General features: G+C 40.8%; 1 protein-coding gene across 3 annotated transcripts in view; it reads right to left on the reverse strand.

The window, feature by feature from the left end:
- MON2 (MON2 homolog, regulator of endosome-to-Golgi trafficking) overlaps positions 1 to 363 on the reverse strand; it is a 105,556-nt gene extending 105,193 nt beyond the window's left edge. For 2 of the 3 annotated variants that reach the window (XM_044915378.1, XM_044915377.1), the window contains exon 1: positions 24 to 204. In XM_044915378.1, the coding sequence (XP_044771313.1) occupies positions 24 to 134 (111 nt within the window). In that variant the 5' untranslated portion in view covers positions 135 to 204. Of the gene's footprint in view, positions 1 to 23 lie in introns of all 3 variants that reach the window. The other variant, XM_021678690.2, reaches the window with a different exon arrangement.
- Between the last annotated feature and the right edge of the window lie 23,043 nt (positions 364 to 23,406).

Raw genomic sequence — 23,406 nt, forward strand, 5'->3', positions numbered from 1 at the left:
TCCCGACGTTGCCCAAAGCTTACCTCTTTGACAGGTGGGAATTTCTTTTTGCATTCCAGGGACAGGGCCCGTAAATCGCTCTGCATATTCTCCAGCAGCTTTTTCACCGCCTCGGGGCTGTTGGTGCCGGACATGATCCACCAAACTACAATTCAGTATCTGAGCGGCGCAAACGAACTCCAGCACTGTCAGCTCCTTGGGGCGACAGGCAGTTCCCTCCTGGCGTCTCTGGCCCTTCCGCAGCCCGCCGCCTGGGCTCCGCGGGGCTCGGCCCGGCCTGGGCTGCGAACCCGGAGCGTACCCGAGCGCCCCCCGCAGCCTTCTCGCAACTCTCGCGTCTCCTATCCGAGGCGCCCCCCGCAGTCGCCCCGCCCTGCTAGGCTCCGCCGGCTCCGGCCGAGGAGCCCACAAGGTGGGCAGGTCCGTCCCGCTGCCGCGGGATCCGACCACACAGTTCGTCACCAGCCAACCTGGCAAAAAGCTTCAGCGCTGGCTCCCCAAGCCCTCCAGACTCGCCGACGCCATTAGCCGAGTCGCCCACAATTCCGAGCGCGGCCGGGACACGTCAGCCGCACTTCCGGGCACCGCGGCCACCGCCCCCGCCCCCGCCGTGGCCAACGGGGGCGGTGAGCCGCAGGCGGGGCGGGGCCGGGGGCGTGACCACCTTCGGGGCATGCCCGGTTCCGGGACGAGCCGCTGTCCCCAGCTCTACTTGGGCCACTGTTTGCCTAACCTAAATTTGCTTTTCTTTTAGGGTGACTGCTGTCTGAACGGAGCCACGTATCTCCTGGCCTATCTCTTGCCGTATGTCTGAAATAAATTGTATTTCGGTGTAAACAATTTGCTTCCTTTTGGCTTAATCTTCATCTGTCTTGTCCCTCTTCATTTCTGCCCCCTCGAATCCCTGGGCTAATAGCCCCAAGTCAATGCCTACCTCCTGTTAATTTTTTCCCTCCTAAGTACCTAAATTGCAGTTCCTCCACAGAGTTGTACGAAGTATACGGGTGTTTACTGCAGTGTAGTCATTTATTTCCCTGATCTGTAAAATTTTGTTTGTTCCAAACCCTCCTTTGTTCCAAACCCTCCACTGTCTTTCCATTTCGCCCAAAGTAAAAGTCAGAATTCCTCCTTTTACCTGCCAGGCGCTGCGCGATCTGCCCCGCCCCTTTTACCGCAAGTCTCCCAGCTAAAATGAGTTTCAGAAGCATTGGGATTTTTTTTTTTTTTTTTTAAGCTCTGTTTTGTTCCCTCATGTATCTCCAGCACTTAGAACAGTGTTTGGCACATTGCAGATGATCAGTAAATATTTGAATGAATGAATGAATGAATACCCTAATAAAAACAGTTTTGGTGCTCAAATAAGAAACCGCTATAAAAGCCTTCATTAGGAGGCAATTATATATGAAGCAAAAGTAAACAGAAAAATCATCTGTGGTTCTCGAAGATCCAGGTCAGTATGCTTTTGCCCAAGACATCTTGCAGCTACTGAGTAGGAAGCAGAGAAAGGTAGAGGGAAAGCCTAAACCACCGTAGAGGTAGGAGATGAAGAAATGAACACCTCCAGACAACTGAGCTGATGACATCTTTGCAGGATGGAGGACAGTGGACTGTGAGATTGTCAGTGGGCAACAAGTTTTGGCTGTGAAATAAGACCTTGCACAACAAGTACTTTGTAAACTAAATTTTTTTTCCATCTGACAAGAAGTAAAGCAAAGATGGATGAAGGTAGCAGGTGATGTTAATGAGCTCTCAGAACAGTAGTTTGGATCATTTGTGCCAAACAGTAGTTTGGATCATTTGTGACATCTTTGGGAAGTTTGACCACTCCTATAGTATAAGCTTTATGTATTAAGAGCTGTGAATTTAGAGGGGGGAAAAAAAAGCTTAGGTAGAATATGTGGCAGATATTAGTCTTGAAGTCGTAGGGAGCTTTTAAAAATGATGCTCTTTTTTCAATTATTTAAATTCAATTTAGTTAACATATACTGTATTATTAGTTTCAGGGGTAGAATTTAGTGATTCATCATTTGCATATAACACCCAGTGCTCATTATGTCAAGTGCCCTCCTTAATGTCTGTCAGCCAATTATCCCTTCCCCCCACCCACCTCAAAAAAAAAAAAAATGATCCTCTAATAATTGACTCATAATATACCATCAAGCTTCCACCCAGTGCCTTTCCCTATGTGACCAATTTTTCTTTTGAAATTTAATTTTTTTATTAGTAGTAATTTTGGCATGATTGATTCAAAATCATCATTCTTAGAGTCCCTTATATCTCTGTTATATATAGTTGAGAGAATGCAATTGGAATTCATTAATTAAAAGTAATACTGATAGTGATTTGAAAAGCCAAAATTTTCTTAAGGTGTAGCAATTATCTATAACCAGTATTCTGTAAATTTCTTTTTAAAAAACAAAAACAGTTTTCTATATACATATGCCCAGGGAAATTGTACTGCCACAGAAACAGTGCATGGCTTTATGACAAAACTAAAGTTAGCAGGGGTAAAAATTATTTTTGATTCTACAAGTTAAGAAATCAGCTAAACACAGGAGTTAGCATTCTGAAAAACAGAATCATTTCTCTTTTAGTAGCAAAAACAAATTATTCAAATACATATTAATGTACCCAAGTCTCTCAGGAAGTACTTTCAAAATTTTGTGGTATACCTAGAAATGTTGGTATAAGTGTGAAATGGTCTTCTGTAGCTACATAATCTGTCTTCATTGAATATTACATTAATAAATGCCTGCTAAATTTAACCTTTTATTACCTTGAGTAATGCTTTCATAGTCTTATCAGGTAGTAGTTAGACTTCAGGCTCTGAAGTCAAAACCTTTAAAGTTGAATGTCAGCCCTGTTAGTTACTACTTGGGTGACTCTAGAAAATTAATTTCTTTAATCTTCAATTTCCACATATTTATTTTTTTTAAGATGTTATTTATTTATTTAATAAGACAGAGAGAGACAGCGAGAGAGGGAACACAAGCACGGGGAGTGGGAGAGGGAGAAACAGGCTTCCCGCTGAGCAGGGAGCCTGATGCGGGGCTCGATTCCAGGACCCTGGGATCATGACCTGAGCCGAAGGCAGCCGCTTAACGACTGAACCACCCAGGCGCCCCTCCCATCTTTATTTTTTTTAAAGATTTATTTGTTTGAGAGAGAAAAAGAAAGAGAGAGAGAGAAAGTAGAGGGGAGGAGCAGAGGAAAAGGGAGAGAGAGAATCTCAAGCAGACTGCCTGCTCAGCCTGACGACGTGGCTCTCGATCTCACAACCCTGAGATCATGACCTGAGCTGAAATCAAGAGTCCAACACTTGACTGACTGAGCCACCCAGGTGCCCCAGTTTCCACATTTTTAAAAGAAGGAAATCCAAGTGCCTTCCTCACGCTATATTTCTAATGTATAAATGTATAAATGAGATGTTGCAGGTAGTGCACAATGCTTAGCACACGTTAAGTACAAAGCCAATGTTTTCTAAGTCCAATGATCTATCCATTGAGCCATGGAGCCACCTAGTAAGTCAATCTTTTATATATAGATAGATAATCTTTTATATTTATATATATATCTTCATATATATATAAAATAGGTAGCTCTTCAGTGATCATTACTCACACTATCTTTTATTAAATTCTAAATAGACTTAATTATCAACAAGTTTTAGCATTCTAGTGAAAACTAGGAAACCCAGGTCTTTTTCTGAGCCTTTGTTGTAAATCTTTTAGAAAATGTATTTTAAATAAATAAGAAGCGTGTATTCACGTGTAACAAGAAAACTTGTCTAATGTCATTCTGAAATATCTGTCTCAGTTAATGGTGAAATCCAAATATTACTCAATTTATCTTTCTATTGTTCAATCCCTCAGATTTCACCATCAGTCACTTACTCTCCTCTCAGACTTTTCTCTCTTCTACCTACTCCTTAGAGATTAGTATTTCCCCCAATTGTATTTTTTGCTCTCTTTTCTTTTTAATTTATTCTCATGGAGTGATCTGAGTATGCACACTGTTGGTGTCAATTACTACCAACCTATTGGTAATACCCTGTATAATCTCCATATTGACAAATAGCAATAGAATGTCCAGATTAACAGGAATACTACAACAGGAATGTGGTTGCAATATCAGCTAAGATTAAAATGCAAGCTTCTAAACCTTCTGAATATTCAGACTTTCTGGAATACATAACATCAGACCTTCTAGAAACTTCACTTCCCCTTCTGGTCCTACCCTTATAAATGTAAAGCTAGACTGGTCCTATACACAGTGTTCTCTAGAGACCATCTCACTTGGGCAAGGTAGCTCATCAATCTCAAGGTAGCTCATCAACCTCAAGAGTTATGTAATATACAACATCATAGCTAAGGTGCACTACAGAGAATATTCAGACATGAAAAAACCCTTTATTCTTAGCTTCTCTAGTCTAATGCCCAAATACATTCCTGAATTTAGTGCTATGGGAATAAAACAAGAAAGTTACTGGAATATCTCTGAAAATCATGATATCAAGCCCTTATACACAAACCTGTAACTCCAGAGTGTGAGATCCAGACATGAATATCCCACTGCTAAACACAGGAGTTAGCATTCTGAAAATGCTACATTCCTACATTCCTCCCCAAAAAGGAGTTGGTCCTTTTCATACATTATCTTTCTCAGTGAAAGAAATTGGTTGCCACTATCCATCTAGTTCCCATCTGGTTTCCCAGATCAGGAAACTAAGAATCAAACTTGACTCTTTCCGCTCCCTCATCTACTGCATCTAAGCTGAATCAAATTCTGTTTGTTCATCCCCCTTTGTAACTTTCAATTCATCCATTTTCTCCATTCTCAGGCAATCATCATCTCTCACCGGTTTAAGTATTTTATTTATTTATTTTTTTAGAGAGGGAAAGAGAGCACGCGTGCGTGCGAGTGGGGGGAGGGGCGGAGTGGGGAAGGAGAGGAAGGGGGAAAGAATCTCAAGCAGAATCTCACCTGGGTGCAGAGCCCAACTCAGGGCTCAGTCTCACAACCCTAAGATCATAACCTGAGTCAAAACCAAGAGTGGGACGCTTAACCGACTGAGCCACACGGGCGCCCCTCACTGGTTTCCAATGTACAATCCCTACCTCTAGTCCATTTTTAATTTATTTCCACTCTAGTCCCAGAGTCCTCTTTCTAAAATGGAAATATGAAGCCCTTTTATGATTTTCTAATGTTTCCAGATTAAATTCCAAACTCCTTTACATGGTGTGCTAGTTAGATTCTTGTAGCTACCTCAAGCAGTAGGGCTTTGTGAAAATAAGAGAGGAAGGAATTTCAGCCAGAAGGCCGAGCGCTGTGGGAATACAGGAAAAGCTTCGCTTCACAGAGCCTAGAATGCAGTTTGGAAACTAGAAAGCCCTTTGGCATCCAGAACTGCTTGATTAATCTCAGCAGCAGATGTGTGTTGCTTCCTTCGCCCTCATCTGATGCTGAAGTACTACTGAGACACATCTACTCCATGTCTCTGCTAAGATTTCTTCTGCTTTTGCCAACCGGTCGCCTCACTCCTTTTTTTTTTTTTTTTTTTTAAGATTTTATTTATTTATTTGACAGAGCGAGAGAAAGTACAAGCAGGGGGAGCAGCAGGGGAAGAAGGAGAAGCAGGCTCCCCATGGAGCAAGGAGTCCAACTCGGGGCTCAATCTTAGGACCCTGGGATCAGAACCTGAGCGGAAGAAGGCAGACGCCTAATGGACTGAACCACCCAGGTGTCCCAGTTGCGGATTCCATGCATCACCAGCATCCTGCTCTCTCATAGCTTCAGCTTCCTCATGGCATCCACTGCTTTTCTTCTTTCTCTGTGTCTATTTAACATCTGTTTCTCTACCCTACCAACTACATACTTTCTTTTTATGTGTTACATTCAAATTTCTAAAGAGAAAGAATCTAAGTAGTTTGGTAAATCGAGTATAAATGTTGAATTCCAATTTTGCCATGCTTTTTGCCAGACCACCTCCTAGGTGACTGAAAAGAATACAGATCGACTGCCCTTGGAGCAAGAGACACCCCTGATTCCAACAGCTATGGTCCAAGGTGATTGGTTTATGTGGTCAGGGTAAGGGGTTCACATGGTGCAGAACACGGGCAAATATGTTGAAGAAATTATATCAGAGATTTGTTAATATGAAATTTTATTGCAAATGCGTTTATAAGTGCTTTCTTACCTACTTTTTATCAGTACTTATATTCTAAGAATTATTTATAATTTAAACTTGACGTTTAGAGATTAAAACTGTGTTAAACTCTTAATAGTGATTATGAATTAAATTTTAGCTTTATCTTAGTTAGTCTCACTCTATTGTCTTTTCCCTTGTCATCATTAATTCTCTATCTCTGAATTACTTTTCCTGAAATGAATTCAGTGTTACAATCTTCTTTTTCTTTCATTTTTTTTAAAGATTTTATTTATTTATTTGAGACAGAGAGAATGAGAGAGAGAGAGCACATGAGAGGGGGGAGGGTCAGAGGGAGAAGCAGGCTCCCTGCCGAGCAGGGAGCCTGATGCGGGACTCGATCCTGGGACTCCAGGATCATGACCTGAGCCGAAGGCAGTCGCTTAACCAACTGAGCCACCCAGGCGCCCCAATCTTCTTTTTCTAAGAATTTTACTAAGTCCAGAAATGATTTGTCTTTAATGCCTCTTGGTATATACTCTTTGTATTTCTTAAAACGTATTCTCAAAGAATCCCTTAAACTTTAATTTTCAAAATTAAAAAGTATAACTTGCTAGCTGGTCTAAATTAAATACTGACTAAAGAACACACGCTTCCTTTACAGAATAAAGAAATGATTACAAAAGACAAATTATGAGTGGAGAACCTATAATTTACCATTTTAAACACTGTGTTCCTCCTAGATGTAAGAATAAGTTGTTATTGTGCTTCTTATGGTTACTCTCCAAATTTTTTAAAAGATGAGTTTTTTTACTTTTATTTTTTAATTTATTTTTATTTTTAAGTAATCTCTACATCAGGTGTGGGATGCAAACTTAACAACCCTGAGATCAGGGCCCCTGGGTGGCTCAGTCAGTTAAGCATCTGCCTTCAGCTCAGATCACAACCCCAGGGTCCTGGAATCAAGGCCCACGTTGGGCTCCCCACTCCACGGGGGGGAGCCTGCTTCTTCTTCTCCCTCTGCCTGCCACTCCCCCTGCTTGTGCTCTCTCTTTCTCTCTCTGTCAAATAAATAAATAAAATCTTTTAAAAACAACAACAACAACTAACCCGGAGATTAAGAGTCACATGCCCTACCAACTGAGCCAGCCAGGTGCCCCTGAAAAATAATTTTTTAAACACTTTCTTTCTTGTCTTTGTTGTAACTGCTTTAAGAACATATTTTATACTTGGTACATCAGTTTGTTCCTTGTTGTGTGGAAGGGCGGCAACAATGTAATACCAGTGAAGGAACAGCCTTCTTTACTAGGAACCTTCTCAGCTAGACCTTCCCTAAGTCATTGTATCAGTCACCTATCGGAGCACATAGAGCACAAAGTTTTGCTATGAAAAAGCAGAAGGAACAGTCAGACCTGAAAGATGTCCTCCACTCCTAGTAGCTCACAGAATGTTTTAAGCAGCAAAGGGAGCAGGGGGTCATGTACGGATTTGTCAGGTTCTTTCTATGTTACAGAAGTAGAGATTGAAATACTCCCTTTCAACATTTCAGAAGCCGGAGGATTACAGACTCCTTCATTCTGTGGTGAAGATGCTCTAGAGATATTTAATATTAACAACAAATCATTTTAGAGATATTTCCTCTAATAGTTCCCGTTATTTTTATATTGCCTCGAGGCCTTGTGCTCTATTGTTGCTTTCAACTTCGTTCCTGAGACCAAGACCACACAGTGTAGTTGTCTCTGGCTCCTTAAATCACCTCTCTCCCTGCTGGGTCTCGCACTGGAAACCACACTGAGGGCAGGGAGTGGGCTATCTCAGATACTTTGGCTTTCCAAGTATGTGGAGCAAAGAAACTCCAGAAGCCCATGGGCAATACTTTGGAGGCAAAATCATGCTGCAAGTGTTGCTGAGTGAACCTTGGAGACCCTGGGCCCTTGGCCCAGCCCATCCCCAAAGGTGTCGCATACCCTGGGATTTGGGTTTCTATCTTTTATTGACAGTTCTTAACTAGGGGATGGAATATTCTTTACCTGGGATGAAGATTTCTTGGAAGCAGGATTTTGTGTTTTTTCTCCCTAATTTGGTCAGGGGTTCCCTGTCATGGCATGCGCCATCTTGGGCCTGTCCGGTTTGATCCAGCTTCTTGTGGAGTGCTTCCTAGACAGGTGTCTGACTTTCCTGATAGCTGGCCATGACTTCCTTGTTGCTGGCCTCCAGGCATCCTGTTAGAACCCAACTAACTGCCTACTCTGACAAAAGAAAAGGAACGGAGAAGGCTGGACAGCCTTCACAGAAATGATAGAAGGGACAGGGATCTGGGCAGACTGCTCACTACACTGCCTTAGTGGGCCACTGTCAGTCGTTACTTCTTCTGGATCAACTTATCCCTGAGTCCCTCTCACCCCAGACTGTAGCAGTTGGAGCAGTGCTCTCTCAGCAGGCGTGATCTACCCCAGTGGTTCCCAATTGAGGACAATATTTCCCCTCCTATCTTCTCACCGTCTCTGCACCGGGACGCCTGGCAATGACTGGAGACATTTTAGATTGTCACAACTTGGAGAAGGGATCCTAATGGCAACTGGTAGGTAGAAGTCAGGGTCAATGATAGACGTTTTACAATGCATGCGGCCACCACCCCCAACGCCAGCAAAGAATTATCCAAAATGTCAGTAGTGCCAAGGTTGCTAGAATCAGTTCCAGTAGTTAGATCAATGCTTTGTTCTCCTATGTTTGAAACCCTGGCTTGTAAGCTATCTGGTATCCCAATTCTCTAAGAATTTTTTTTTTTATAAATCCCCAGATCCCTCCTCAAACTGAGACTTAGCTCCTGAGCTCCAGCTGCATGTCATCCCCACCTGCCTGGATCTCAGAATATTGCCTGCCCTTAGGTGTCTGTATTCAAGAGCTATGTCTGCACACATGGCTGAACATTCAGTTCCTCTGGCTGCATCTTCCTGAAGTCAATTATCCACCCTGAATATTAATGTCATGGGTTACTTGTTAATCTGTTTTTGGATTTCAAATGCCACCTTCTTGTCTAGACTTCTTCCCATGGACTCAGTTTAGTCCATTCTCTGGCTGGTTCTTCCCACTTCCCAACCTACTGCCCTTTCATCAAATGGGCACGCATAGTTTCATAGTCCTATTCTTTCTAAATAACCCTACCTCATTGCAGTTAACACATCTACATCCAGCTGCTTGACTAGATAGCTCAAAATGTGCTTTAGAGTTTAAATATGTCTCATAAAGCCAATTATAGAGGTAGGAAATCATGTTGGATTAGTTCAATATTTCCTAACTGGAAAAGTCAAGAGAGAGAAGGTCCACGCAGAGCAGCATCCAGACTAGGTTTCTCTTATAAGACTTATAAGACTTCTTCTAAGTCTGAAGAGAGATAATAGTTATCATTTATGGAGCAACTGTGTGGGAAGCTCTCTACAAAATGCATTTACTATCTCATTTAATTTAACCTTTGCAAAAAATCCTGTGAATTAAGAATTACTGTTTCTATTTCTTGGATGAGGAATTCAGACTCAAAGAGATTAATTCACTTACTAAAGTTCCTCTAGCTAGTAAGTAGTGAGTCAGGATTCCAAACCAGGTTTTTTGACTGTAAAACGTGTGGTCCTACTTCATCTGTATTTCAGAAGTGATATGTTGTCCCTTGAAAGATCTGTTAAAACTTGAGGCCTGTGTCCTCCCTTAATCTGTTTCCTAAACATGTTATTGATTGGAACCTTTCTTTCAGATTGGTTATTTGCTTAGAAAAAAAGAACTTTAGGTTTGTCTTAACACTCAATACATTTCCCTGTGGGGAATAACATATATCCCATGTAATTGTAGGGTTATCTTTCTGTCTCCTCACTGTACTACAGATTCTTCAGTGGAAAGGCCTTTGTGTTATTCATAGCCATATTCCTGACAACAGGCATATATATACTGGGCTTCAATAAACATTTGTTTTAGTTCTATGGATTCCTGTCCTCAATCATAGAGGAACAAAGGTACTGAAAAACAAGAATTCAAGCAAAGGAAAACAAAATAAGGTACTAAGGTATATACACTGGTCAACCAGCTCTCACAGAGAGGAGTGGGATAAATCCTGTGGAAGTAAGAGCTGCCATGCATCTTTTCCCATATATCTTTTTCTGAATAGCTGCTTCCTTCCCTCAATAAATGTTTATTGAGTTAGTGAATAAGTGATTGAGTGAGTAAATGAATGCTGCCAGTGGAATGAGATGTCTTCCTCCCTATTTTAAGACCTCCACTCTAACTGTACCTGGCCACTGGGAAGGCAACTGTATGTAGCACACCATGGTATGTGCCAGAAGTCAATCTCTCAAAGTTTTGAAATAAAACTTGAGTAACAACCAAGAATTATTCAGATCAATGAAAACAGTGTAGATTCTTGACCAAGACTTGGTTAATTTGCATGCAGTAATAGATGACTCTCACAACTATGGTGGTGATATGCCTGACATTTGATAAACCTTTCTTGCATTGCAAGATTAGTGACTTTACATTTTTAAAATTAGTGTCAGGGGACAAAGATACCAGGGAAATAGTCAAGTCCAAATAGCCCCTTGCTTTTCAACAACTGTCAGGAGACTTTGTAAGAACTAGTGATCTGGAAAATTATGATACGGTAATGGGCATCTCTGCCGTCTAGGGGCTTCAGTAAGCAAGGAATGCCCCACATCACTGAGCATGTTGATTGCACAAGATCCAGACACAGGATAGCTATACTTTAAAGAGCAGCTTCCTGGTTACATTGGACGCAGAACCCGTGAACCAGCCCAATCCTGTTTGATTGCATTGTGCCTAGCCTCAGGCAGCTTGACTTCTGGGTCTCTTGAGTATTATGCCAGAGTGGGGCCAGTGGAGACCCAAGAGCTTCCTTTAATAAGGGAGGCTTTATCTTTAATAGGGAGGCCAGAGAGAGTGGCCTGTGCCAAAAGGAGCATGTGAAACTTCAGGCTCCAAGAAAGAACTAGAAAAAGAATGCAATTGCTATGACTGAGAGAACGCTAGGTGCCCCAAAGCAGGAGAGAATGTTGAGGGTACAGAAAGGATTGGAGGATCTCCAAGTCAGAGGAAAGAGCCCACCTGCTCAAGCCAGTGAATTCCCTGAGATCTTTATGAGCAAGATTCTACCGGTCCTGCCACAAAACAGAGAAGGTTCTTCCAAAATGAAAATGGGGAAATAAAACATAATGAGCTATTTTCAGCTCTAGAAAAAAAGCCAAGGGGTAGGAAAGAAGACGGCAAAAACCCAAATCAGTACCAGATTCTGCGTGAAGCCCAAGTTCAGATGGAAACTAGAGCTGATGTTATGGGTTTTCAGGATCCTCAAGTTCTAGGAGCACATGCAAGTCCTAAGGCTGATCCTTGGAAAGAAACAGGGTCTTCTTAGGCAGAAATTTCCAGTATTCGAGGGAAGTCTGAACAAGGAGGAACTCCAGTTCCAGGCACAGTTTTTAGATGAGAAATACTGTGTCTACAAGGCCCCCTCCTGCCCAGATCAAAGGAAAGGGACAAATGCCATATGATACTACCATCAAGCAGGCTGTAAGGATGAGAGTAGTCCTAGCAGGGACAGGATGATGAAAACCCTCAGAGTCATCCTTACAGAACTGTCAGATTCCAACCATCAGGCATTTTATGTGGTTAATCCCCCTTCCACACCCACCCCAGTCTCCGTCCTCACCGCAGGGAGACTCCACCTCAAACTGGGATACTCAAGCATGGACCAAGGTCACTTTCCCAACTAAGACAGGCTTTATTCGGGGGGACGTTTTTCATCAAGCAAGTCAGAAATTAATCCTCTGTTCTTTCTGAGGAGGAAAGTCTCTGGAAGCAATGTTTGTATACATACTGAGACAAAGATCTAATAGCCCTGATGCTAGCAGCCCTCTGAAGAGGGTGGTCTCTGTTTATCATGAGCAAGGATTTTTACTCTTCCCTAATTGTTTCTTCTTAATAACAATATTTTGTTGTCAATGCTCTGTGGGGGTATATGTCAGGGTATCCCAGGACTTTGGGCTTAGGAAATGGAAGGGGTCAACTTGAATTCTTACTAGAGGCCTGCTTTGGATTCTCAGAGGTGACCAGGGGCAGAGAAGGAGGCTGATAGTAGCATTCCACACCCACCCCATTCTAAGTTTCTTTTTAAAAATATTTTATTTATTTATTTATTTGAGAGAGAGAGAGAGAGCTCACAAGCGGGGTGGGGAGGGGGGCTGCAGAGGGAGAGTGAGAAGCAGGCTCCCCACTGAGCAGGGAGCCCAATGTGGGACTCTATCCCAGGACTCTGAGATCATGACCTGAGCCAAAGGCAGATACTTAACCAACTGAGCCACCCAGGCGCCTCTAAGTTTCTTAATTACACCTACTCAAAGGTCCCATTACTCAAGTATTTCTCTTCTTGTTTTCATAATACATTTATTTTAAGAAAAAAATATGAAAAAATATCAATAAAACATTCAGGAGCTTTTAATAGTGGAAAAACAATAAAATTGGGGTGATCAGAACTGTCAAAGGGCAAAGATGATTGGGGGAGGAGCCTAGGACTTCAAGGGTCAGTCCTTCAGGCCAACATGAAATGTTAATATTCCAAGTAGAAAGTAAATCTTGCCTGATGGATTATTGTGCAGTTTAACAAAAAGTGATATATTATCTAACCCTACACAGAGACGACTTGTGTACTCGAGGGATTCTTTTTTTTTTTTTTTAAAGATTTTATTTATTTATTTGACAGAGAGAGGCACAGCGAGAGAGGGAACACAAGCAGGGGGAGTGGGAGAGGGAGAAGCAGGCTTCCCACTGAGCAGGGAGCCCGATGCAGGGCTTGATCCCAGGACCCTGAGATCATGACCTGAGCCGAAGGCAGACGCTTAACGACTGAGCCACCCAGGCACCCCCCCCCCTTTTTTTTTTAATTTATTTATTTGAGTGAGAGAATGAGAGAGAGAGAGCACATGAGAGGGGGGAGGGTCAGAGGGAGAAGCAGACTCCCTGCTGAGCAGGGAGCCCGATGCGGGACTCGATCCTGGGACTCCAGGATCATGACCTGAGCCAAAGGCAGTCGCTTAACCAACTGAGCCACCCAGGCGCCCTACTCGAGGGATTCTGATGGGGAATTGTGAGGTGTTGGGGGTAGAATAGATAACTCTGGTGTCTACTGAAAAGGTAATGGGGTACCAACTGGCTGGGATTATTTTTTCACTGAGCATATTCAAGGGTATTTGGGCATAACTAGGAGCAGTTTCCAGGGAGAGAGTATTTATTGAAACTACTGTAATTGTAGTTTATTGTTTGTCTTTAAATTGGGGCTAATTTTAATCTAGCGTCCCTTTTCTTTGCAATACCTGCAGCCATGATTATTAAAGATGGTCAAGGATGTCCCTGAGGCCTTGGGTCACAAAGATATTCTCCTACATCAATTTCTATTATCTTTAGGAATTTACTTTTCACATTTAGTCTTTAATATATTTGTGGTCCACCTTCAACTATCATGTTAGGAAGGAATGCAGTTTTACTTTTCCCCATTTGGTGATCCAGTTTTCCCAAAACTGTCCATGAAAAAGTTTGTCTTTTCCCTGTTTCCAGGAGTTAATAGGTCTCAAATATATATGGGTCTATCTCTGAACTCTATACTCCGTCCCTGTGTCTACTTATCTCTGTTCTTGTACTCTACTCTTCCTTATTTCCATGGCTTTGTAGTGTGTCTTAATGCCTCTTCCTCCCCATTTGGCTCTTCCTTTACAACTGAAAAAGTTAGATAACCACGGACTTTTGTTCTTTCAGATAACTTTTGACTGTTGAGTTTCCAAACCAAAGGAAACCGAACAGAACAAAAAAACACAGCTGCAATTTGGGTTGAGATTGCATGGAATTTATGGATTAATTTGGGGAGAATAGATGTCTTTATAGTAATGTTCTCTCATTCAACATAACAAAATGTCTTTCCATTTATTAAAATATTTCCCTATGTCTTTTAATAGAGTTTAAAAATATATTTCATAGAAAATTTCTCTATTATTTGGTAAGTTAAATTCTTAGATACTTATATTTGTTGTTTAAATTATATTTTCTGGTTGATTGTTACTCATAAAAGAAATGTTATTGATTTGTATCAACTCATCTTATATCTGGTGCTCTTTGTGAATACTCTCATTCATGCTGATAGTTGGGTTGTTGATTCCAAGTTTTCTATATAGATGATCATATCGTCTGGAAATAGTGACAGCTTTATCTTTTTTCCTCCAATTCTAACATCTCTTATTTCTTTTTCTTTTCTTCTACAGCTTATATGGTCCTGCAGAACCATGTAAAATACTACCAATGAATGTGAACAACCTTGTGTTTTCTTGATCTTAAAGTGAATACATCTAATTCTTTTTTCCATTGATTAAAAAGTTTGCTCTAAGTTTTAGGCATTAAACCTTTGTCAAGATAAGGGAGTTTCCTTTTATTTTTTGTTTGTTAAAGGTTTTTAAAAAATCTTTGCATAGGGGCGCCTGGGTGGCTTAGTCAGTTGGGCCTCTGACTCTTGGTCTTGGCTCAGGTCTTGATCTCAGGGTTGTGAGTTCAAGCCCCCATGTTGGGCTCCACGCTGGCTGTGGAGCCTACTTTTAAAGTAATTAAATAGGGGCACCTGGGTATCTACATTTGGCTCAGGTCATGATCCTAAGGTCCTGGGATCGAGCCCCACATTGAGCCCCAAGTCTGGCTCCCTGCTCAGTGGAGATTCTGCTTCTCCCTCTCCCTCTACCCCTCCCCCACCCACTTGTGCTTCTCTCTCTCTGTCTCAAATAAATAAATAAATAAATAAAATCTTAAAAAAATAAAAATAAATAAATAAAATTAAAAATTAAAAATCTTTGCATAAATGGTAATCATTATAAAAGTCTTATGAGTTTATCATATGATGTTCTCTAGAATGTTAGGAAGGAATTCTATTGCTAGACTTCTCTGATATGGATTATGCTCACTTCTTGGGATAAACTTGATTATAATGAACTTTTTTTACTACACTATTGGACTCAGTTCCCTAATATAGGTGCTTCCTGCCTAATGTCATTACCACTTTTTGAAAATGAGATGTTGTAAGTCATTAAATTAAAAATTATAATGTTTTTCAGATCAATCCAAAACTCCAAATACATTTCCCAAAACATAGGACAACTCATTAAAAAGCCTATAAGTAGCAAACAGTACTGTAAAAATATAAAATGCTTCAAACATCACTTCCTGATAACCTTAAGTTAAATGGAGGTTGATAGGTAGGACTTTGAAAAACTCAGCTGAGGTTCAGTCTTGGCCCTCTGTCTTTCCTTGTGTTTCTAACCTGGAAAGCAGGTATGATGGCTGAGCTTTCATGCAGCCACTTTGTGATGTTGATGGTGGAAACTTCATGCTAAGAATGGTGGAGAAGAAAGCCTGCCTTCTTCATAGCTTCGTGCAGCTGGTTTATTAGCCCTTTTTGCCTATTTCCCTGGACTTCCATTATGTGGGAAAATTTGCCCTTATGTATCACTAGAGATGTGTTTCTGTTACTAGCAGCAACTACTTACCTGACCCAGGTATCTTGTTATTCAGGCCTATGAGCTCATATTCCCCTGAGGTATCAGTTAACTGGTCTGACCTTATATATTGAAGGAGAGGCCAAAGCCCTGCCCTAGTTTGTATTCTTCCTAGTGAGTTTAAGCTGAGCTGTAGGGAAGGGAGGAAATGGGGATAAAACCCCAGGGCAGAAGGTCCCTGGCTGTTGACCACTCCCTTTTTCTGCCAGTTCTTCACACAACTCTTCAGAGACTCTTCTCCATCTTTAAAAGCAACAGCACAGGAAGAAGATGACTTCCTTACACTGTAAAACCCTAGTTCTGAGGATTAGAAAGGGAGAGGATGAGCTTGCAGCCTAATGTTGTAAAAGATGCCAGGCATGGCCACATTCCCTTAGCTCATTCTCAGCACCATCAGCACTATTGCTGGCAGTGGCCATATTGAAAATTTGGCTGGAACATCCTTGGAAAATAGCTTGTTTCATGTAATGTCACAGAGACAGCAAAATCTCTCAGCTTGCAGATATCTGGTAGGTAGTTTCAGGCACCCGCTTCATATTCTATTTCCTATTTTTATATCCTGTCAACTATTTTGCCAACTCTCTTTGAGGTCATTACTCAAATGTTACTTTCTCACTGGAACTTTCCCTGAGTATCCAATTTAAAACCACACAATTTTCTGGGGCGCCTGGGTGGCTCAGTTAAGCATCTGCCTTTGGCTCAGGTCATGATCTCACGGTCCTGGGATTGAGTCCTGCATCGGGCTCCCTGCTGAGCCTGCTTCTCCCTCTCCCTCTAATAAATAAATAAAATCTTAAAAAGATAAATAAAATAAAACTTCACACTTTCCATCTCCCCCATCTCTCTTCCCTGCTTTATTCTTCCTTCATAACATTTATCGTACAGTATATATTTTATTTACTCTGTTCATCATCTGTCTCCTCCACCTGCATAAAAGTCCACTGGCATGGGGGTGCTTGTCTGTTTTCTTCACTGCTGTATTTCCAGTACCTGGCACATAGCATATGCTCAATAATAATTTATTGAATTTATGATAATTTATAATAATTTATGAATTCCAAGGTGTTATAAGGGTTGCTGCATTCCTTTAAATCAAAAATTAAATTATATTATTCAGAAGCACCTCCCAATGCCCTAAGCCGCCCCTGAGCTCCTCAGGCTCATAAGGAATTCCCTTGGTGGTGGATCCATTCCTTAGTTTGAGTGACGTATCAATCAGGAGACAAGCAAGAAATGGAAGGCACTCCTAGAAGGGGTATTTGAGGATTGCTTCATAAAGAGGCTATTTACAAAAGTATGGACAGGTTGAAAAGAATCCTTGAGGGAAGGGGAAATACCCACCCTGGGCTACAAACTGTGAGGAGCTATTATTCCTCCCTGCCCTGAAGAGACAAGGAGAAGGCAGTTACTGGCACCTAGGGACAGTAGTTGTAATTGTAGCAGATGTCCCACAGTGCGCCTGCAGGAAGGGAGCTCGAAGATTCACGCCTTGCCCTCACTCTCTTCCTTCCTTATGCCCTCCTGCTAGTGCCTCCCATTGGCCAAGCCCAACAGGAACCTCAGGGATATGGAAACTTATTGATGGTCAATTTTAATATCCTAGAGTAGAGAGAAGGGAGGAAAGCAGTGGAGAGAGGATTTAACACAAGTGGTAATGATACACCAGTCAATTACGCAGTCAGTAGCTTTTCTTTCTATAAAACTCTTTCCTGCCATCGCTCAAGCCCCAAATAGATTCCAGGGGGCCAACGGTGTGTGACCCTGATCATTTTCATTGGTGTATCTGCCACCCATCAGCATGTCTATCTGGATCTCCTACACTTCAGCACATTCAGTACCTCCATCTACAATCTATGGGATCCACCTGTTCTCAGCAGTAACTGCAGGTAACATGCCCTTTTGATTAAGAACATATTTTAACCACAGTCCATCCATTCACTGAGTACATGGGTACCTAATGTACTTTTTCCCTTCACTCCTACATCAGCAGATACTGATGGCCAATTGCAGAGTTAATAATATTCTTTATTCTTTTCTTAGCTTGGTGAAGCTCTCTAATATCTTTTTCTAATGGAACCAAAGCATCATCTTTTTTTTTTTTTCAGTATACAATTTATTTTTGCTAACCTTAGAGTTGTATAACCATCACCATGATCTAATTTTAGAATATTTTCAATATTCCCCAAAAGGAAGCTCTAACCCATTAGCAGTCATTCCCCATTCCCATCCCCAATCCCAGACAACCACTAATCTCCTTACTGTCTTTTGGATTTGTCTTTTCTATTTCTTTTTTATTTTATCTTATTTTATTATGTTATGTTAATCACCATACATTACATCATTAGTTTTTGATGTAGTGTTCCATGATTCATTGTTTGCGTATAACACCCAGTGCTCCATTCAATACGTCAAAGCATCATCTTTTAATGTTGAATTAGATTGCTATTGTATAGTTGGGGAACTTTATAGAAATTAGGTATTCCCCCAGATTAGGTAATCAATGTTTCTCCCTCACCCACCTGCTCCTGCAGGTTATCATTATTTCAGATGGTTCCAACTGCTACTTAGGGTGATCTTGCCATCTTAGGTGTTTAGGTTTATGGTCACAAACTAGGAATATCCACATCAAGTAGCTCATTGTGCCCTGGATCATTAAAATACAGTCCTGGGGCACCCGGGTGGCTCAGTTGGTTGAGCGTCTGCCTTCGACTCAGGTCATGTTGTCAGGCGCCCTGCTCAGCAGAGAGCCTGCTTCTCCCTCTCCCTCTGCCCCTCCACTTGCTTGTGCTCGCGCTCTCTCTCTCTCTCAAATAAATAAATAAAATCTTTAAAAAAAAATACAGTCCCTTTGCTCAGATCACAAATTCAAACCCCTGCCCTGCCAAGGCATCAGATTAAAATAGGCCCCTCTCCCTACTTTACAACTCTGTCTCTTGTGGTCATCGCCCTCAAATCAAAGTATGATAGAAACTTGGCTCACAAATCTTCCGTAGTAAGTATGACCATATTGGTATCTTGGTACCTTCCAACTGCATGACCACACATAACCAGCTTTCCTAGAATTTCATAGGTATGTGTGGTAGACCAAAAACTGCTCCCCCTAAGGGACCCCCGAAAGTCCATATCCTAAATCCTAGAACCTGTGAATACATTACCTTACATAGCAAAAGGGACTCTGCATATGATTAAGGATCTTCAGATGGAAAAATTGTCCTGTATTATCCAGATAGGTGCAATGTAATCACAGGGGTTCCTGTAAGAGAGATCCAGGAGGGTCAGAATCACAAATGGAGATGTCACAACAGAAGCATGGGTATGCAAGAGAAAAGGAGAGAGGAAAATGAAAAGATGTTTTCCTGCTAACTTTAAAGACAGAAAAAGTGACCACGAGCCAAGGAATTGTGGATGGCCTTTAGAAGCTGGAAAAGACAAGGAAACGGATTGTTCCATAGAGCCTCCAGCAGGAACATAGCTCTGCTAAAACCTTGACTTTAGTTCATAAGACCCATCTTTGACTTTGTATCTCTAGAACTTTAAGATAATAAATTTATCTTGTTTTAAGTCACTGAATTCGTGGTAATTGTGTTACATCAGCAATAGGTGATGAGTGATGGAATGACAACAGTTCCCAAGGACAACAGAATGAATAATAGGTGAGTAGCGGTCTGGTGGTCTCTCATTCTCTGTCTCTCTTTTTCTGGAGACAGGGCAGAGGGGCAGAGGGAGATTGAGAGAGTATCTTAAGCAGGCTCCTCACCCAGCACGAGCCTGGACTCGGGACTCCATCTCACGACCCTGATATCATGACCCAGCCGAAATCAAGAGTCGGGTGCTTCACTGACTGAGCCACCCAGGTACTCTCATCCTCTCTTTTAACTAAACTTTTTATTTGGAATAATTGTAGATTTACAGAAAAATTGTAAAGATAGTACAGAGAATTTCAGTATACCCGCCCTGCTCCCATGCAGTGGTGCCAGGGGTGAGGGGGTGGGAAGACGGGATTGTCTAAAACAGGGCATGTGGGTAGTTTGGGGGAGAAATGTTATATGATTGTAGTGATGGCTAGAGAACTGTACACATTTGTCAAAAGTAATTGAAATGAACATTTAAGATTGGTTAATTTTTACATACAAATTCAATAAAATTCAATAAAATTGATATAAAATAAAAAGTGGTCAAAAAAGTACAAGATTTTATGTTTGCATTTAATTCCTGATACATGTATTATTTTTAAAATTATGGTATTATTTGATTTTTATGCTCACCTCATTAATTAAAAAGAAACTGGGTAGTAAGAAATAATGTATGAGAAAAGCACAAGACAAAAGTGAGAAACCTTCCAGAAAGTAGAACAAAAAAGACAACATACTTCAAAAAATATACATATTATAATACTGATGAAACTTGAGGACATTATGCTAAGTGAAACAAGCCAGTCACAGAAAGACCAATACTGTGTGATTGCACGTACACGACATATCTAAAGTAGTCAAATTTATTGAAACAGGAGGTCAAATAGTGGTTGCCAGCGGATAGAGGGAGGGGAAATGCAGAGTCGTTATTTAATTGATATGGAGTTTCAGTTTTGCAAGATGAAAAGTTATGGAGATCTGTTGCACAACAATGTGAATATACTTAACACAACTGAACTGTAAGTAGTTAACTGTAATGTAAACTTAAAAATGGTTAGGATGATATATTTTATCTCATGTTTTTTTTTTTTACCACAGTTAAAAATATGTTTTTAAATTTAAAAAGGGGAACACCCTCTATTCCAACAATTCCATTAATAGCACTTTATCCTACAGACATGCTAAGAACCCAAAAGCATATGTGTATATGTCTATAAATATATAAATGCTTACATACACATGTGTGCATAATTATATATAAATAAACAAGGGAACAACCCAAATGTCCATCAAGAGAAGAATGGTTAATTAAATGATACAGACACTCACTGAAATGTCACGCTGGTGAAAATGAGTTAATTATAACCATACAGACTAAGGTGGATAAGTCAGACATAGAATGTTGAGGAGACAAAGCAAGTCATAGATGTATGCATAGAGGATGATATCATTTTCATAAAACCACAAAACTAAGCAATATATAAAAATACATATATATACACTCAATTCAATTTCAATTCAACAAATATTTTTTGAGTACCTACTATGTGCCAGGCAATGTTCTAGACACCAAAGATACAGGCAGCAGTAAACACAAAAGGTAAAAATGCCTGACCTCATTGTGCTTAATTTCTGGTGATGGAACAGACAACAAACAAGATAAGTAAGTTAAATATATGTGAGTGGGAAGTGTTAAAGAGACACGTGAAGGGAAGTGGCTAGAAAGTGGTAGGGAGAGTAGCAGGGTGACCAGGGAAGGCTCTCTGAGAAGGGATATGGGAGGGAGGATGTGAGCCATGCAGATATCTGGGGAGAGAGCATTCCAGACAGGAGAAACCACGAGTACAAAAGCCCCAAGGTCTGAGTGGTTTGGGTGGGTTCCAGGAACAGCAAATGTACCCGTTTGGAGTACTCAGAGTGAGAAACATAGTAGGACGCAGGCTCAGAAAAGCAAGGCAAAGTGGGACTGACTGTCTAGCATACTGCAGGGTTTTACTCTGAGAGCCACTGACAGGTGATTTTGTGCAAAGGTCTGCCATGCTCTGACTTAGGTTTAAACAGAATTACTGGGGTCACTGTAATGAAATGGGAGCGAAACAGAGAATCAAGTTAGGAGGTTACGTTGAGGTTTCAGGTGAGCTGTGGTGCCTTGGAGAAGAATGTTGCTGTGGTGGTGAATTCTGGATATATTTCTTTTAGGGCACAGCCAACAGGATTTGTTAACAGACTGGATATGGGGGGTGGGAATAGTAAGAAATCAAAGATGACTCCAAGACTTTTGGCTTCAGCAACTGAGATATATATGTGCTAAGACAAATGACAACAAGGGAGGGATGAAAACCACAAACTTCAGTACAGTATTCTTCTCTGGGGGTTGGCAGGGGTTGAGATTAGAGAGGAACCCACAGGCAGCTTCAAATATTGATAGTTAAGTTCTGAGATTGGATGAAGGGCGCCGTGGTGTTTATTTTATTCTTCCTCAGACTTACACATTCATTACATAAATATTCTTCTACAAATATAAAACATTACGTTTTTTTTCTAAAAAGAACAATAAAATCCCAATAGTAGAGAGAGTAAAACTATAAAAGCTAATCCCATGTAGGACTTTTTCCTAAAATAATTAGCAATGTGCACAAAAATTGATATACAAGGAGATTCATTCTTCTTCAGTAGAATGGTAATACATGAAAAATAGAGAAATGGTTAAACTGAGACACAGTAGAATATTATATGGCTGTTAAAAAAACCATAGTTTCAAAGATATTTATGTGGGCACTGCTCACCTTACAATGCTAAGTGATAAAGCTATGTGGTTTTTGACACTTTTTGTATTACATACACATAAGGAAAAGACACTGGACTTTTGAATGTAATTGTACTAGATATAGATCTCACCTAGTCTGTTAGTATGAATTAAGTGTGGCTCTGAGTTACAGAAATGCAAAACACAATGGCTTTAATAAGGTTGAAGCTTATTTTGCCTTCATGTAAACATAAAAATTCAGCTGGGACAGCCATTCCAAGGTAATCCTTCAATGTTATCGTTCTGCCACCTTCAGCTTGCATTATTTTTAAACATTTAAAATAAAATACTCATGATTAAGAAGAAATTAAATAACAGAAACAAGGAAATTGAGGGGTATTCTTCTCTATACCAGATCTGTTTGTTTTAAGGAATATTTAGAAAGCACACATGAAGCCTATAGAAAGCCTGCAACAAGTGATAGAGAATAATTTGTATGTTGTGTAGGAACTCAAAACATCTTAATATCAAACAAAGGGATAAAAGGTAAGGTCCCTGGAAACATACAAGAAACCCAACTTTTTAACATAGTTGAGCTGGATCTGACTTCTGGGAATGCATGGCCCTCTATTGTAACTGTTGTGAGTGCAGAAAGCCGAGAGTTCAGAGAACAAAGGGGATATCCTTGGCTTAGCCCCTCAATGTCAGCTGGATGTATTCTCTTAATGTCCACAGTCCCTGAAGGGTGTGATGCATAAGTCTGGTCAGTCTAAGATAACTTCCACTCTAGCCTTTGCAAATGTCTTAAGCAGACAAGTTAAATAAGCCCGAGGTTGCCCAGTGGGTGAGGCCTGATATCTTGAGAGTATATGTATTTCCCTCCATTCCTGTCTCCAGTTGAGATTATCTGCTGAATGTGAAGGTAGAAGACTTTGTTCCTTGGAGGTCTAAGGAGAGAACAAATCTTTGTGGGAAATCAAAAATTGAGAGTCGTAATCAATAGAAACTTCTTCCAATTTACCACTTTTAACATGACAATACCAAAAGCCATTTTTGCTATGTACCAATTGTGTAGCCTAAAAATGAAAAGATCTGACACATCAAATTAGAAGCACTTCTTATTTAATAAAGGTCTCGAAAAGAGCAGAAAAATGGCAATGACACATACAGCTGAACACTCCTGCCCCCTGCTGGCTAGAATTGACTACAACCGGCCGTCTTAGTTTAAAGAACAGTAATAACCGAAACCTGTCTACTTTTCTAGCAGAAGATAGCCAGTTCTTCCTGTACTTTGAGCAG

Source organism: Neomonachus schauinslandi, chromosome 5, assembly GCF_002201575.2.
Source record: "Neomonachus schauinslandi chromosome 5, ASM220157v2, whole genome shotgun sequence".
In the NCBI taxonomy this organism is placed as follows: Eukaryota; Metazoa; Chordata; class Mammalia; order Carnivora; family Phocidae; genus Neomonachus; species Neomonachus schauinslandi.